This window comes from Protomyctophum bolini (assembly GCF_963924005.1).
Source record: "Protomyctophum bolini genome assembly, chromosome: 19".
NCBI classification, from domain to species: domain Eukaryota; kingdom Metazoa; phylum Chordata; class Actinopteri; order Myctophiformes; family Myctophidae; genus Protomyctophum; species Protomyctophum bolini.
Window position 1 is genome coordinate 14,125,246 of NC_137880.1, and position 17,728 is coordinate 14,142,973.

Below are 17,728 nucleotides of genomic sequence, written 5' to 3' on the forward strand. Positions count from 1 at the left end.
CCACAACACAGCAGGCACTGTCTGCAGTGCACACAGCAGAGCAGAAGCTCTCAATGTTTTAACCATAATACAACTAAATATACAATAACTAAACACAAATCTCACTTGAATTGGATTGCAATACTTTTCAATTTCACTTTTTACCATTACATTTATTAGAAAAGGCTGCAGCCCGTACCCTAGCCCAATGGTAAATCTGGCCCTGAGTACAACTATGATTCTCTTGTGTCAACCAAATCGTGTGTACAGACACAGACTCAGGGCTTAAAGTTCTCAGTCCTGGGGACGGATTTCATAGGGGTTATTTAATGAGATCAGTGCAGATTTGCAAAAAGTAATTTTCAGTCTTGGGATTCTTTTTGGCTTTATGCCCTGCACAGACTCCAATATGTAAGCTATGGATATTCAAGTGGGTCAGCGTCATTATTCCGACGACTCGCCCCATTAACCCTGTCCTGTCCCTATCCTCATGCCAAGCCACGTTGTTGGACTAATGCACAGTCGGAATTATGGTTGAATCCCATTCAAACTGGCTTTATATTAAAGTGTATTTGAATCATGCTCATTTTACTCCAAATGCACACTGCACGTTGTATTGTATATATAAATGTAACCGTTTAGTTAAAGTCACACCATGTAACATCCATTTTAGTAGTCTGACACTTCTGGTAGCTCCGTTAGCGCTGTTAGAACTGCGATTCCCAGAATGCAGTAAAAACTAAACTAAAAACTAAAACAAAAAAACCCACAGAAGTACAGCTTCAAAATGAATGCTGCTGGGGCCCTATAGCGCTGAGGATATTTTAGAAAGCAACAGCGTCATCACAAATGGTGTGTATTAACTTTAAAATACATGAATAAATATATTCCTGTTGGGGAAGCGCCAGCAGACACCCACAACTAAAATAGTGTTTAGAGAAGTTGTCAAAAACACAGTATGTGGAATATTATTGTGAAGACCGCCAGTCCAAGATCAGATTAAAAATGTTTAACTGAACACGCAGAAATACTTTCAATTAACACTCCTGATTGGCTGTTTGTGGAAACTTTAAACTTGATTCATTGTATAATTCACGCCTACAAGCTCACATCGTGTCGCGACACTTTGCAAGAGTTTAGAGTTACAATTTCTGTACAGAACAGTAGAGTATAAATGTATTATTACAGCCGAAAAAGGTCAGTAGTCAGTCAGCATGAAAACATGACCTTAAAGTGGCACTATGTACATTTTTGTAAATTAATAAAACTAGCCCATACCCATTCGGGAATATGACATACCCAATCTTTACCTCTCTCGCTTCCTCGTTTGCATCTATATAATGTGTGTCCCCTGTGGCTCACCCGTTACGCGATGCTCAGCCAATCACATCGGAGAATGGCACCATACATGGAAATTTGTCGGCGCCTCAAATCTATGTAATTTAGTCCAATCTGTATGCTAGAGAATGTTAATACAATACAACTTACAATACAATACAATTCAATTGGGGTGCTTGTATTTTGTCTCCCTGCTCTTCTATTGAGGCATTTAGTTTGTGTCAAAGGTCGTGTCTCACCTAGACACAGCTAATTCCGACCTGATGGTCAAGATGCAATGTCTCCCCTGAGCAAGCAGGCAGGCTCTATCAACTCAACGGTAAAAATGTCAGCACTTTAGCTATTGAAAAATAGCAGCACCACCGAGTGGCGCGCTACGAGCTTGTAGGTCTGCTATTTTTGAAAAATCAAAGAACGACTGACATAGAAACAGCTTTTTCAGAAAACTGTCAGGATGTAGAAGACATTTTTAGAATCTGATCTCCGGTCAGAATGAGTTAAGTGAAGTGACAAAACGGAGACACGGCAGACTAAAACAACACAGCTACTCTACTACTGTTAATTCAATGACTAACACGATGATCATTCAAGTGACAATACCCAAACGGAACAAAGTCTAACAATGATGCCAACATAGCAACTGCGTAATGATCTCGATTGGCTGAATTAAGTGCATTAAGGTGGAGCTGGAGCAGTGATGGGGACACGGGTGCCTTAGTAATAAGGCGTGAACAATTCTGAATCAAAGAAATAATTGCATGAATGTGTTTAGTCAAAGATCCCAAACTGACATCACCAAAAACAATGAAGAAATAATTAGGGCATATAATTTACATAACAAAAAGTGTTTCCATAAATTAATATTTCACTATAAGTGCACTGGTTGTCAGTGCGTTAAAGCATAATATAATAATCTTCTAAAGTGCAGCAGTGAATGAGAGAAGACAATAATATGCACAAAGTGAGCTCACATGCTCTAAGTAAAAATTGTAAAATATTGTTGTGCTATATGAAAATTACATCAAACAAACATCAAATAGGCAGTACATGAAAGTCATTTCATACACGGGAAAGAAAGAAAAAATGCTGAAAATAAATCCACAGTGAATTGTATAAAACAGTAAGGTCTTTTATGGGGTCGGCCAGGTGGTCCGGTGGATGTTCACCTGTGAGTGTAGTGTCAGGAACCCCGTAACATATGTGTGTTGTTAAGAAAGAAACACTGAAGCCCGTTTCTATACTCCTCCCCGTGCCGAAAGTAGCTTATCTGTAGATCTACGTACGGTGACAAATTGTGAACAGGGCTTGACTGAGCCTGCATGGCCCTGCTCTCACTGAAACATGAACCACTGGACATTCTTCCACAAACAGAACGTGAATTGGATTAACAAACATTTGACTTTGAACAAACTGAAATTCTGCCAGAGACACACAGGAAAACAGACTGAGCCTCTGTTCAATACTTTCATTGGAAAAATAGGAGGCATTCCTCATTAACAACTGTAATAATACAACTGTCCACAAAGATATACTATTATATACATTTTCTTTTCATTCTGGTAAGCGTAACACTTACGGCTAGAGATCCCTTTTGAATCTATAGACAAAATAAAGTTATTTTATTTCCTCCGGTGAAGATTATACACAGTTTATATTATATACTACACTCCTTCCATCCTACATAAAAAAGTCTCTCACAGTATAAAATATCCTAATATTTGAACAATGTACATAATGTCAGTCCCGTGACAAAAGGGTCAGAGCCCAGAAATTGAAATCACCCATATGAATTCAGAAATATTGTATGAATTCAGAAATATCTTACAAATTCCGAAATCGCCCATATTAATTCCGATATCACCCTTATGATTTCCAAAATCACCTACGAATTCAGAAATCACCTGTATTAATTCAGGAATCAATGATGAATTCCGAGGGGTAGAACTTTAGTGTCACTGAACAACACCTTCATACTACAGACTATAAATGAGGGTTAACTCTATTATTCTTCAGCTGTGTGTGCTTGTTGCGAACGCAGTGAGCACTTACTATGAGACCTAGCAGATCATGTCTGTGCGTGCGTCTGTCTGTCTGTCCGTGTGTCTGTCCCGCTATCCAAATATGGAGTGTGTTGCATCAGCAATCACTCAGCTCCATATATGGGCACAAAAGGGGCCAGGTCCACTCAGCTCCATATATGGGCACAAAAGGGGCCAGGTCCACTCAGCTCCATATATGGGCACAAAAGGGGCACCATATAAGGAGTCCCCAAAGCAGCTATACGTCCAAAACCCAAATATGTACGAGCTGCGTTCGCTTCCCGCGTTTGCACGTCTTACTCGTAAGCCCAGAATATTGACTGTATGGCCAGAGTGTGAAGGCTGGGCCATATGGAAAAAATAAAAAATAGCCAATTAACTCAATTTTATATTGTGACAATATCAGTTTTCTTTAACATATTTCAAAAACTATAAAAATAATCCGAAAGGATCCAAGTTGGAAATTCATACATATCGTACCCATTGTACCCATCCATCCGTCTGTTATGCCCATACATGCAGATTTCTGTATCCATCTGTCGGCGTCCCTCTTATGCCCATATATGGAGTTCCGTGTCAGGCATGCCCCGAATATGGAATCTAGACCAGTCTATGATGTCAGTACTATGTCACATTGAAAACATCAGTGTTTTCCATAATGTGGGGTTTTGCAGATTTAAGGTCCTTGCAGACTGAGCATGTTTTTCGGAAAAACGGCGGAAAAACGCTGCTACAAATCGAAAAACGCAGCAGTGTGCAGGGACCTTTATCAATGTTTTTTTTTATAGATCAACTGATCCGATATCCATCACACCCTTGGGTTCTTAGAGATATATGAGAATGCCCTTATATAGGCATATATCAGCAGTTCTGGACAAGCAGAACTGCTGTTATATACTACATATATCAGTTGCATTGTGGTTCTGAACAACCGGCAATCTGACCAATCGACGACGCCAGGCTCTGCACCCCCCCTCCCCGGGTCCTCTCGCAACGCACGGGCAGAGTTTGAAGTTGATTGGCCGGACGGTTCTCGTGATATGCGAACTACCGACGGACACACAGACGTAGTGAACATAGCAGCTTTGATAGTTTTGCTATTTTTGACCATTTCTGAAAAAGCTTTGAAAAAATATAAAATAAGGCTTAAGTGATAAGAGAAGACGTTCCCAGACATGCCCAGGCGGTATTTAGTCTCATATCGCGCTATCGACATAATAATGGATATGTCGCCCAGCCCAATGGCTACAGTGAAGACCAGGAGTACAGGCAGCCTGGGGTGATCGGTACCACAAAGAGGAACACCTGCATCTTTGGTCCGTTATCTGGAGTTCTGTTTCCACGATGCTAGCTGATCAACGTTAGCGGTAGCTTCCCTGGACCACGACGATGGTCAATCCAATTTTGTTCACCGCTCAGTCCTCCCGTACCTCAAGATCACTGATTCTAGTAAATGATCAACGTCGGGCCCTTAATTGGGGTCCGAAGGGAATCTGAAGGTACGAATGGACGGTTTGTATACCACTCGTACCATCTCAAGAGTGAAACGAACACTTAGGATTGTACAGTGTAGCGCCAGGTTTTCCGAGACATCAACTATCAAGTGGGGGTGGGTCCGTCCGTGGCCTGAAGCATATCAAACTGGGTGGTCTTTGAAATTCCGGTGGGGGGGGGGAAAGGCTGGAAGGACCACCGCCCCTTAGATGGAGCTGCGGCGCTTGTTGAGTCCCCTGAAGGCGTTGATGCTCTGCAGGCCGGTGGACACGGAGCTGATGGTGGAGTGGTGCTGCTGCATGCTGCTGTAGACGCAGCCGTTGGAGTGCGCCGGGTTGGAGAAGGCCTCGCCCTCGCCCTGCTCCATGAAGTTCTCCGACGACGTGGGGATGATCATGGGGATGGAGTACTGCAGCTTCTCCTGGCTCTTGTACCACAGGCACGAGCACATGGACTGGAAGTGGAGGACCTGCGAGGAAACGGAGGTGGAAAAAGGGCTCGAATGTTTTACTTCTGTAGACGTATCGATACTGTCTGCAACGTAGAAATATAATTACAAGTAAAAGTCCGGAATTCAAATTGTACTTGAGTGAAAGTACAAAAGTATTGGTATCAAAATGTACTTAATGTACCAAAACGCACTCATTATGCAGAATGTCCCATTTCAAGTTTGCGAATGTATAAAGCTGGTTGGAATAACATGTTCCTTCCACGCGCTACGTCCAACCAGGGAAACTGGTTGCAAAAATCGGAAAAAAATGGGTTACAAAAATGGGTTACAAAATCGAGGGATGAAAAAAAGTTAAAAAAAATAGCTCTGAACAGTTTGTTGTGACATGGTCACTGCGTGTATTAATTATTTACTTTGTCCTGCATAATACAAGCATTGTACCCGAAAATGGATTTAATCAACTCACTTCGTTGTTTTCCGACAGTGCTCCAGCCCTGCAGCTGGGCAGACGCAGCCAGCGCAAACTTATGGAATTTTTGTTGTGTTTTGGGTCAATTTATTAATTTATGTAATAAACAGGATAATATCTGGCCAGGTGGTCATTCATATCTGGCTAGGTGGTCATTGTCAGGATATAATTCACCTTCAGGGTGATTAAACTCCCTGTCGGTGAATTATCTCCCGACAATGACCACCTAGCCAGATATTATCCCTTTGAATATAGCATTGATTGATTGAATACTTTATTAACCCTCTCATGGCTATATTTAATAACATCTTATTGTGCATTGGGCCAATAGAAAGATGTGCGATATGACCAAAATGTCACGAAATGTCTCATTTTAAAGCTGCAAGTCTCTACTTTCGAATTATGTTTCTAGCATATTCCATCGTTTACTTATAAGCATTTTAGTACACCTTGGTTTCACTTTTCACTGAAACCTGTGCGTGATGCCTTTTACCCCAGCTGTATCTACAGTAGTTTCTCTTGCACTGTAACCGTACTGCGTTTCCACGAGGGTCTCATCTCATCTCACCTCGGCGTAAACGTTCCGCAGGCCCCGGCTGGCTCCTCCTCCGCCGCTGTCCGCCGCCCCTCCCCCTCCACCGATGCACCCTGCGGCGCCGGAGCGCGTGGAGGCCGGCGAGGCTGGGTCCGCCTCGCACAGCCGCTGGTGCTGCCCGCACGCCGCCGCCGCCTGCTGGGGGGTCACGGTTATTACACCAATCGTCTAATCGCAATTCTTTAGTCACAATTGAAAAATGTTCATACATTTACAAGTTGCTATTTCCACAATAGTTTGACCTTTTTTTAAGTATGAAATTGATACAAAAATGCCACTAATTTCTTAATAATCATTAATAATAATAATTCAGTTCAGTCAGATAAGATAAGATCAGATTTATTATAGAATGAGAATCCAAGTGTGCATATAATATTTTATCTTGGCGTTCTTATTACGAAGTCTAAAAGCCAAACGGATATGTAACTTCTATTCTATTCCTAACTCTTCATTACAAATGCCAAAAACAACAATTAAATCGTTAATCACACAATTATTTGTGTGACGATGAATAAACTTAAATGTGTAACAGACAGCGCCCCCTACCGCCTGGCCGTTGTTGCGCTGCTGCTGCAGCCGGGCGCGCTGCTCTGCGTCGCGCTTCTCGTCCTCTGAGTTCATGGTCATGAAGCGCAGCACCACCAGGTTGAGGAAGGCGCCGATCACCGTCAGGCCCGTCAGGATGTAGATGAAGCTGAACGCCACGTACTGCGGCTTGTTCTGCAGCGCGTGCGGCTTCTGCAAAGCGGGCAATATATATATATATTTTTTTTTTACTTAATAAATATCAATACTGCAATGTAGAAATACTCTGTTAGAAGAGTCTTCAATTCAAAATGTACTTGAGTAAAAGTACAAAGGTATTGGTATCATTTAATAATATAATCATATAATATACTTAAATTACCAAAAGTAGGAAGTACTCGTTATGCATGAATGTCCCATTTGAAGTTTTTATACCCAAATTTTACACTCGAGGATGCACTTTACCGTGATCATAGGCACTTCAATGACGCTCGGCCATGTCTCCTGACCGCATCACTGTCATGCCAATACTCACGGTAAAGCAGCAGGATTTGTTTCAGGGTTCCTTCAGTATCAGACAGACACTGTAATGTCACAAAGCTACCAACGGGTGTCGCCAGAAATAATGTCTACTGAAATGAATGTTTAAGTAAGAGCCAGGAGAGTGGCTGCAGACCTGCAGCGCCACGTAGTCCCCGAAGCCGATGGTGGTGAGCGTGATGAAGCAGTAGTAGTAGGCGTGGAAGAAGCTCCAGCCCTCGAAGTGCGAGAAGGCCAGCGCTCCCACGCACAGCGTGCTCATGCACGACACGAAGCCGATGGTCACCATGTTGACCATGGACACCTCGGTGACCCGCAGGCCCAGGCACTTCTTCAGCCGGTGGAGCAGGTACCTGATAGTGGGGTCAGAAATAGAATCCATTCAGCAGTGTATCGCCATGATTCAGCCGTGCATGCAGCACGCGTGACGTAATCGATAATGGAAGCCTAAATATTATTATAATACTAATATTATATATGTTCAGTATATCTATATATTGTATTGACTGATAAAATCTAATCGGAAATCATTTCTGATTGAATTGAATTGTGAGGGTAGTGCCAATGCACTGACCACCACACAGGGGAAACAGTTGACCTCAGGTCGGTTCTCACACAGTTTTCAGAAAAACCTATGTCGCTATAAACGGTGGTTCTCTGTCAACGGCCCCCAAAATTATGTATTCGGCCTCTGACTCCATTCAAAATACTTTTCCAGTGACACGCAGATGCAACGATTGGAGTAAAAATTGGAGTTGTTTGCTTGCAGCGGCAGCCTTGCACAATTTTTCACGATTTATTCCAAAATAGCAGATCTACAAGCTCATAGCGCGGGACGAAGTGTCGCACTATGAGCTTGTAGATCAGTTATTTTGGAATAGACAACCAATGTGCTATAGGCCTACTGTAAAATATAAAGTGACAGATGCTTTCCCGGTTTTAATGGGTGAATCCAACTATCCAACTAGCCTAATCCACCTGACCCGATTCTACAAATGCCTTCTATCAGTAGTTCTTAAAATGTGCAGATGTACAAGCACAAAGTGGCACGCTGTGAGTTTCTTCTACATCTGCTATTCTTTAATAGCCAACATAAAAAATAAAAAATGACACAAATGCTTTCCTAATTTTACGAAAAATAGTTGATAATCATGTCATAATTGATCCATGTTTTGGGCCATGCCATTATAGGCTAAGTTTGTGTGTGTGTGTGTGTGCGTGTGTGACGGCCAAAAATAAGTTTGGTGCCTGCAGCTAATATGATGTGTGTGTGTGACGCTGTCGTATGAGTCAAAGTACTGTAGGGCATTCATTTATGGAAAAACAAAAACCCACAAAGAGTTTGAATATGGAGATAAGAGGTTGCTGCCCCTGACAGCGATGTTATGCAGCTTGTGCAGATTATGAGGATGACGTAGAGAGAGAGAGAGAGAGGGGCAGAATAATTGTGATTAACCTTGAGTAATTGTGATCAGGAGGCGATGATTATGTAAAGACTGAGGCCAGTGCAGCGTACCTGACCATGGTGTTGGTGATTATGTAAGGACTGTGAGGCCAGTGCAGCGTACCTGACCATGGTGTTGATGATTATGTAAGGACTGTGAGGCCAGTGCAGCGTACCTGACCATGGTGTTGATGATTATGTAAGGACTGTGAGGCCAGTGCAGCGTACCTGACCATGGTGTTGATGATTATGTAAGGACTGTGAGGCCAGTGCAGCGTACCTGACCATGGTGTTGGTGATTATGTAAGGACTGTGAGGCCAGTGCAGCGTACCTGACCATGGTGTTGGTGATTATGTAAGGACTGTGAGGCCAGTGCAGCGTACCTGACCATGGTGTTGATGCGCTCGCCCAGACTCTGGAACATGACTAGGGTGAGTGGGATGCCCAGGAGAGCATACACCATGCAGAACACCTTGCCTCCATCTGTGCTGGGGGCCGCGTGGCCGTAGCCTGCGGGAGACCAGGACACACATGCACACACACACACACACACACACACACACACACACACACACACACACACACACACACACACACACACACACACACAGAGATACACAGGGTTACTGGGCTAGAACTAATTAAATCTACAGTGACCAGGACATGTAGGGGTCAGAGATGGAGAGAGAAATGTCTGCAGGTTGACAAGATTCACAAACCTGGAGAACATTTGCAAAACAGTATATAGGCCATACAGTATGTCTTCCCGGGAACCTTGTGCTATCTCTATATTTCGTATGGTTTGAAAAGTTTCTTGAGCCTTTATTTGATAGGTACAGTGGAGGTAGATGGGAAACAACACAGAGATAGAGAGAGAGAGATTGCAGGGGATTGACGTGCAGCACATGACGCATGAACATGGTTCCACCCCACATCAACAGTATATGATTTGTATTCTAAGGGTAGCCTATAGCACAGCAGCACATCATCAAATTCAACATTCTCCTCCTCGCCAGCGCTCGGCGGGCTGGACGCCAAGTGGAAACGCGAATGCACGACACGGAGCAGGTGGGGATGGCCATGTATTGATGTCGAGTATGAGGGAGAGAGAGGGAGAGAAAGAGGGGGAGAGAGAGGGAGATGGAGAGAAAGAGGGAGAGAGGGAGGGCGACAGAGAGAGAGCGAGAGAGAGCTCTGTTGAATAATTCATTTACAGTCTCTGTGGAGAGTGGCTCGGCCCCAGCGAGGGCATTTGCTCTTAATTAGTCTCTGTGCATTATACAGTCAAATTATTTGGTTTAGTTATTTTGCAGTGAGGAAACATATATATATATATATATATATATATTCTTTTAAGTTTTTTTTGCAGTTTGAATATAGCATTGATTGATTGAATACCGGTACTTTATTATTCAGTTTTTTATTATAACAGTTTAAAGGCCCATGACGTAAATCACCATCAAGTTCACGGTCATGTGCCCGAGACGTGGATTGATTAATCTCCGGCAAATTAGTGATATGAAAACGGATCTCATCACTCCACAGCCAAGATGCGCTTGTTGCACAATCCTCGGTGTTGCACAACAGTGACACGTCATCGAAAATCTTCCATGCCTGTTTAGCCGACGACACTGAAAATCTTAAAACGTTAATAACTCGCGATCTTAATCATCCCGCCTAATTATAAAAAAATATCCTGTGTTTGACGGCCCTCCGCGGTCCAGTAGCTAGTCGCGATAGATTTATTCTTACCTCCGGTTGTTGTCGATCGCATCGATAGTGGCGTGGCTAATGTTAGCTGCTACACACACATTCACAACAACACCTGGTCCGTCGGTAAAAGTGGTCCGGGCGCTATAAACGATGGGCACATTTTATTAATGGATTAAATAGGCTCGGGCCTTTAACATGCTTATTAACAGTAGGCTTACAGGTAGCACAGTCAATGGGCATACCACTCAGTTCAGACAGGTCTGATTTCTAACCATGATTTGAGTCCTCAAATCAGTCTCAATTTAAACCCTTTACTCAAAAGACACTTCTTTGGGACAAAAGGATCACCGTTAAAATAGCAAAACATAATTCAGGATTGTAATTAAAATATAGCAAAAAATAGCCGATCTACAAGATCGGCTATTTTTGCCACGACAATAATATGCAATGTGGCACTCTGGAGTGAGTGTGGAAATACAGTGGCCCTCTCCAATTCTAGCCCGCCCACGTGTGGGACCTTGTTGCAAGGCATTTGCCCAGGCCAGAGATCCCGGCCCTTGATAACCTCGAGGATGAGCAATGAAAAAAAATGAAAAAAGGCCATCCAATAGTTTTGAATGTGATTACAGCGGGGCTGTGATTTAATTCCTGTGACTGTCTTGCTTTTATTGTCACAGCGACCTGTGTGGCTGCAGCAATCCGTCTCTATGAAGACACATTTGTTTAAAGCCGGGGACAGTCCTGCTTGCCAAAACGACGGCCATTACACGTGATGTATGTCTCGCTGGAAAAAACGAGGAAAATGTCCTGCAAGCTGAGAGCTGAGCTCTCACATCATTTCGGTCGCTGTCATGACAGTCGTGGGAAAGAAAACCTTGTATGTCCAGAAACCATTACTTTTCAGTGAATTACTTTCCAATGCAGTGCTTCTCAAACTTGCTTGTTGTCAAGGACCCCCAAATTGATGTGCATTTGACTGTGGGACCCCATCTGAAAATAGAAATATTCAAAAACAAGCTTGCAGCAGCGCACGAAACGACACGCTGTGAGCTTGTATATCTTCTATTTTTAAATAGCCGTATAGATTGTATGGATAACAGGGTTAAAATGATTGTGATACTTACACATTTAGCTTGTCTTACTTTTGTGTGACACTGTTGTATGGCAAGGCAGGGCATTAATTTACGAAAACAAAAGAACTAACTTGGAACATGGAGATACGAGGTTGGTTACTGCCCGACAGTGACGCTCTTGCTTCTTAGAGCGAGCGGCTATGTTTAGCTCCATCCCCCAAAACAATAATTCATCACTCCATTTTCCAGTGTCCGGTGCGACGCGGTGCGTATTCTATCTATTACATGGCAGGAGTAGCAGCGCATGTGATGTACATATGAGAAGATTGGATGGAATTTCACCCAGAGACTCATCAAGCAACTCATGACCTCCATGCCACCGTAGTCTGTGTTGATATGGAATAATTTGATCTGATACCGGTGCCCAATTTCTACCGGCTCCCGGCGCCGAGAGGTCACGCTATCTCATTGGCTAACTGCCTGCCCACGGGTCCTTATCCTGACTTGAACCACATGAGCGCTAGTGCCGCTATTATTACGGGGTAAATGTTCAGCGAAAACATCAGATCTACAAGCGAAACACATTGTGTGAGCACATTTTTGCCAGGGATATTTGGTGTAGAGCACGTGGTTCTCAAAGGATTGTGTCCAGGGATCCTTAAGGAGGTGTAGAGCAAAAAACTGGAGGCTGGAAGCTGTTATTTGGTAGAATTTGCACCTGGCTCGCGGATAACAAACTATCTTTACACCTGGGAAAAACTGAATCCATTCTATTTGGATCAAATGGTAATCTCAGCAAGGCAGATGGCTTCTTGGTTAGAGTGGGTGACAATATTATCGCACGAAAAGATGAAATTACCTACCTAGGTTCCATCCTGGAGGCAAATCTTTCCGGTGATAAAATGGCCACCAACGTTTATTTTTTTTAGAGGTGAAGAAATGAGTGCAATCAGGTTGGAATGGGTGGAGAAAAGTGTCAGGTGTGATGTGTGATAGGAAAGTATCAGCTAGAATGAAAGGGAAGCTATGTTGTATGGTTAAGAGACACTGAGGAAAAGACAGGAAGTAGAGCTGGAGGTAGCAGAGACTCAAATGTTGAGGATCTCTCTGGGAGTAACAAGGATGGATAGGATCAGGAATGAGTACATCAGAGAGGCTTATACTCCAGAGGAAGACCAAAGAGAAGATTTATGGATGTAGTGAAAGTGGAAATGAAGTTAGTTGGTGTGAGAGAAGAGGAGGCGGAGGACAGGGTGAGATGGAGGCAGATGCTTCGCTGTGGCGACACCTGAAGGGAAAAGCCGAAAGGAAAGAGTTCTTAATAGATGGGAATTCAGAATGGGGGAAGAAAACGCGACCCTGCAGGTATAAGATGTGTACATTTCCGTCAGTCTTGGGTGCTCTATTGATGTTGACAGTGTTTGTGCTTCGGTGAGGAAATGGACTCAGGTGAGCACAGGGACACTGCGGCCGATACTGCAGTGGCTGTCAGGAGTTGTCAGCGCCCAGCGAGCTGCTTCTGCGGACATGGAGATGACAGCAGCACTCGTCAGCAGGGGGGGGGAGGGGGGTGGGGGGCAGAGGAGCTGCAGGTGACAGGGCCACAGTGGTGGAAGAAACATGCTCCGGTAATCAAGACTCACCCGAGTGAAAGTGCAGAAGTATTGGTGTCATATTATTATATAATATATTATGTATTAATATATTTTTCGAAAATAGCAGATCTAGAAGCTCACAACGCGCTGTTAGCTCGTAGATCAGCCAAAGTTTAAATAGGGCTGTGGGTAATGTATGTTTTGTAATAAAAAAAAAATGTATATATATAATTGTACTTAATTAATAAGTACAGTACTTAAATGTACTCAGTTACATTACACCACTGCGTGGGCCGCCAATTTTAGTCCCTATCGTGAGAGAATGTCCAGAGTCCCTGTGACAAACCCACCACCCTCCCACTCTCCATGCCAAGTGACAGGTCCTAGGTCCTGTCCAGTTTTGTTGTTGTTGTTGTTTTCTGCCCAATTAATCCTTGTGTTGTGTGTGTGTGTGAGGGGTTTATTTCTACATTCTCCTGAGGACATGGACTGCCCTGGCAAAGCAGGGGTTGGCGTGGATTACATCAACTGCCATGGGCAGGGTGACAGCCTTTTGACAGTACCAGGGGTGTGACAAATAACTAGTGGTTCTCAAATGTTGTTCTTTGCTAGTATACCCCCGCCCCGCTACAATGTTTCTTTCCTTGCTGAGCAGCACGTAACATTCCCCCCGATACTGACTACTATTTCAGGGGAAGGTTAGGCCTAGAAAGGTACTCTGGCTATAGATGGTCATGGGGTTTGTTTTCTTGAAACAGCAAATCCATACATATTGTTATTTGTACTGTACTGTCTACTTTAAATGTGTTTTAAAGGTGTAATGGAGCAATCCGTTGCAGGCAGAAGCAGACACACAAAAAGAAACATCCAACAACACACAGCAGTGTCCCACAACCCAGAGCAGACTCACTCTCAAGGCAAAATACACATAATTAGCATGTGAAAGAATATGAAAAGAAAAATGCATTCAATTTGAAAACCATGATAGTAGCCCTCGAAAGCCTGATTTATGCGTACGTCGTATGTCGGTGCCACGTGCCAAAAATAGTCAATTCACAAGCTCACAGCGTCGGATCCACAACATGTTGTAAATGGTCTATTTTTAAATGGTCCGTTGTATGATGGAGCATAACGTCGCTGTCGGGTGGAAATCTCACATGTCCAAAACGGTTACTTTTCAGGAAATGGAACAGACCTTTTTGGAAAAAAAATAGTCGACCTACAAGCTCACAATGCGTCTCAGTCGCGATGCACTGTGAGCTTATAGATCGGCTATTTTCACTACCGTTGCGGCCTGACACTTAACCAAGCACCGAATGACGAAAGAATAGCATAAAAAGCAGACATGTTGGAGATACAAGGTCCAACGGCGACAAGAAATTAGTGATTAGACAGAGCGGTACAAGGACAGCACGTATACACAGGTGTCCTGTAGCAATAAGAGACCAGTCAGTCCTCTTGGACACTCATGCGTTGCTCTCCTCGGGTTGGCGGAGGGTGTGTAGACTGTAGAGCCCAGGATCACATTATATAATTGACACAGGGGTGAAAAATGTGTTACAAAATCGTGGGATAAAAATTATAGGAAAACAAAGAGACCATTCCTCATTTGCGCATGCTATAAAAGAGAAAACAAATTAATTCCTGGTATCTTTACCATTCCATATTAAGGCCGCCAGCTTTTCTTTTGTAGTTTTTATATATAATCTATATTATACGTTTTTGAATCACGGTCTATCTATTTATTCCTTTCCTTTCTCTTCACTGAAAATAGGCGATCTAAGCTTTTTTTTCACCCCATAAAATGACATAAAACCCTGTATATTTAATCACAAAATATTTTAACATGCATATTCAAGGATTTTAGCCCGCATAATCAAGAAGTTGAGAATGACTATTATTGGCGTTGACGTTGAGGGACCTTTCACCTTTTTGGCATTGGATTCCTCTTTGAAGGCTAAAGATGAGAGCGGTGGGTCCTCGTCCCTCCCCATGTGCCCTGTGTCTCTTAGAGCTTCACACCGGTGCATCTAAACATCTTCATTATGCTGATTAATTAGCTGGAGATAAAACGAGGCTTTGAAAAATACATCAAAGAACGGAATAATGTGCCTGGTCCGCTGTAGCTGGGGCTGCAGCTCTGTGTCACTGGATTACATTGTCAGTGAACAACCAGGCACGGTTTGTTCTCGCCAAAGGAAGACGAGAAACACGGGCCGTTTAGCAGCACCCAGGACGCACGTCCTCAAGTCCCATGAGAGGAGGAGGGGGGATGGGGATGGGGTGTGGGGTCTGGGGTGGGGGGGCGTAAGGATTCTCAAAAGGATGATGGAGATTATCAAAGGGATGATGAACCGGTCTACAAGTTCGAAATGCGGCGAGAATCGACACGTTTTGAGCATGTAGATCTGCTACTACATGCATTGAATCCTGAAAAACAACAGTTTTGGACATATGAGGTGTCCACCCGACAGCGACGATACACAGTATTTGTTTACTATTATTATTACTGTTATTAGTATTAATGTTGCTACAAGGTCGTGAGGAACCAGAACAAATGTATGCTTTACTCTCCTGCACTGTACACACAAAGAACAGCTTCACCCTTGAACCGTGTGTGAAAGTCTATACCGCTTTGTGACAATGTGACCACACTATGTCACAAAAAGGAACCAAGTGGCCAACTGTTTTGTGCTGTACATGACCACAAGAGTGCACGTTTGCTGAGCGGTGAAAACAGAGCTCTGGATCATCAAACAGTCCAAATTGGTTTCAAGACTTTAAATAGGCTTGCAGGAACACACACCTGCAGCCACTGACTGGGCCAATTTGGGCCAAACCATTTCCTTATACCTGTGTACAGGTATAAGGAAAGAGGGACGCTGGAAAACAAAGTGAAAGCCAAAGTTAAAGATCTACAAGTCTAAATTAAATGTATTCTTGTGGCGGTTTCTGATTTTACGGGGGCCAGTTTCGAATTGCAGCCGTCCGTAGGTGCCCTTTGAGAGCGGTTTTGAAGGAGTCAAGCGATCCGCATGTCTTAATGACTGTTGGTAGGGCCTTCCACATTTTGGTGGCATAGGAGCGAAAATAATTTAGTCCCTTGTTTGTGCCGCACTTCAAACCCGCAATGGGGGTTATGCCATCGTGAATGGTTGAATGTGAAGTTCATTTTAAAGTACATTTGAGTGGTCAGATTTGCTCTAGGGCATTCAAACTAAAAAATGTAAAGCGTTCTGCCCAACAGCAACAGCAATGATATAACAGCGTAAAAATGAATTGTGATTAAATGCTTTGTGTGTAATGTACTGTACAGTACGGTATGGGAACACTATGGGATTATGACAAGTATGTTATGAAACATGACAGGTTGCATACTGTATCCAACAAGCTGCTTAAACCCTGCTGACGTACCGGTGTCCACCAGGGGTCACAACTCCCTCTTACCCATGGGAGAGTACAAATGCTCTTTTTCAGCTATGCCCTGCATCACATTCACACTAGTCTTGCTTTGCCAGACTGTTGAATTCTGGACTTAGTATTTATATATTTTTTATTTATTAAGCTTAAGCAGATACAGGCTATGAGAAAAATACATTCAAAGAGCCTATCAATGATCTGCAGCTACTCAGTCAGGCGTACAGTACATGTCTAAACTGAATGTTGGATGAATGACAGTCCTTGAGCTTTGTGGGATTACAGTCACATACTGAGGAGGTGTTTGTTCAGCCTCTTCTGGAAGGCGTGAACACTGCTAGATGTAATGTCTCCAACAACCGCAGGGGGAAGGCTGTTCCATGTCCTTATAGCAGAGTGGAGAAAGCTCCTATCAAGGCATTTGGTGTTTGACTTGGGGGGTTTCTATAGGGCGTGGCTTGGTAGTACTCTCCGGGTGATTCGACCCGATGTGTGAGCTTGAGGTAGTAGTGCTTTGAGGTCCACTGGACAGTTGGGAGTGTGCATCTTGTAGAGAACAGTTGTTGCTGCAACTGCGATGACTCAGCTTGCTGATGGAGTACTGCTGTAGCGGAAGGTCCTCATCCACCCCGATGATTTTTAAGGCCTTCTTTTGGATGAGGTCTAACTGCCTGAGAGTGGTCAGAGAGGCATTCATCCAGGCTAGGCAGCAGTACTCCATGCTGCTCCTGACCTGGGTTTTGTAGATGTTGACCCTGCCTTTAGCATCAAGCTTGTTGCAGTATTGATACTGTTACTCAAGTAAAGCATTTGAGTATTTCTTTCCCACCACATAACATTAGGCACGCTAGTAGGGTCCATGAGGTTCAAGTTCAGCGTGGACAGTGCTAGTGCCCGAGGAGGTGGATGCTGCAGTTTACAGGCCGGTGGCACAGGGTCATGGACCCTGGCGGTCCGTCCTGACTGATATGTCCTCAGACATCAGGGACCCTGGAGAGCTGACAGTGGATGCTATACTGTAGCAGGCAGTGCTGTGTGGCGGAAGAGTGCCTGGA

The 17,728-nt window shown here is 43.7% G+C and overlaps 1 protein-coding gene across 1 annotated transcript in view; it reads right to left on the reverse strand.

Moving 5' to 3' along the window:
* Nucleotides 1-3,489: 3,489 nt before the first annotated feature.
* kcnk3a (potassium channel, subfamily K, member 3a) overlaps nucleotides 3,490-17,728 on the reverse strand; it is a 45,163-nt gene continuing 30,924 nt past the window's right edge. Inside the window, exons 2-6 of the mRNA XM_080791234.1 lie at nucleotides 9,259-9,385; nucleotides 7,567-7,783; nucleotides 6,912-7,103; nucleotides 6,339-6,500; nucleotides 3,490-5,319 (exon numbers count right to left, since the gene is read on the reverse strand). Of these exons, the coding sequence (XP_080647360.1) occupies nucleotides 5,056-5,319; nucleotides 6,339-6,500; nucleotides 6,912-7,103; nucleotides 7,567-7,783; nucleotides 9,259-9,385 (962 nt within the window). The 3' untranslated portion in view covers nucleotides 3,490-5,055. The remainder of the gene's footprint in view (nucleotides 5,320-6,338; nucleotides 6,501-6,911; nucleotides 7,104-7,566; nucleotides 7,784-9,258; nucleotides 9,386-17,728) is intronic.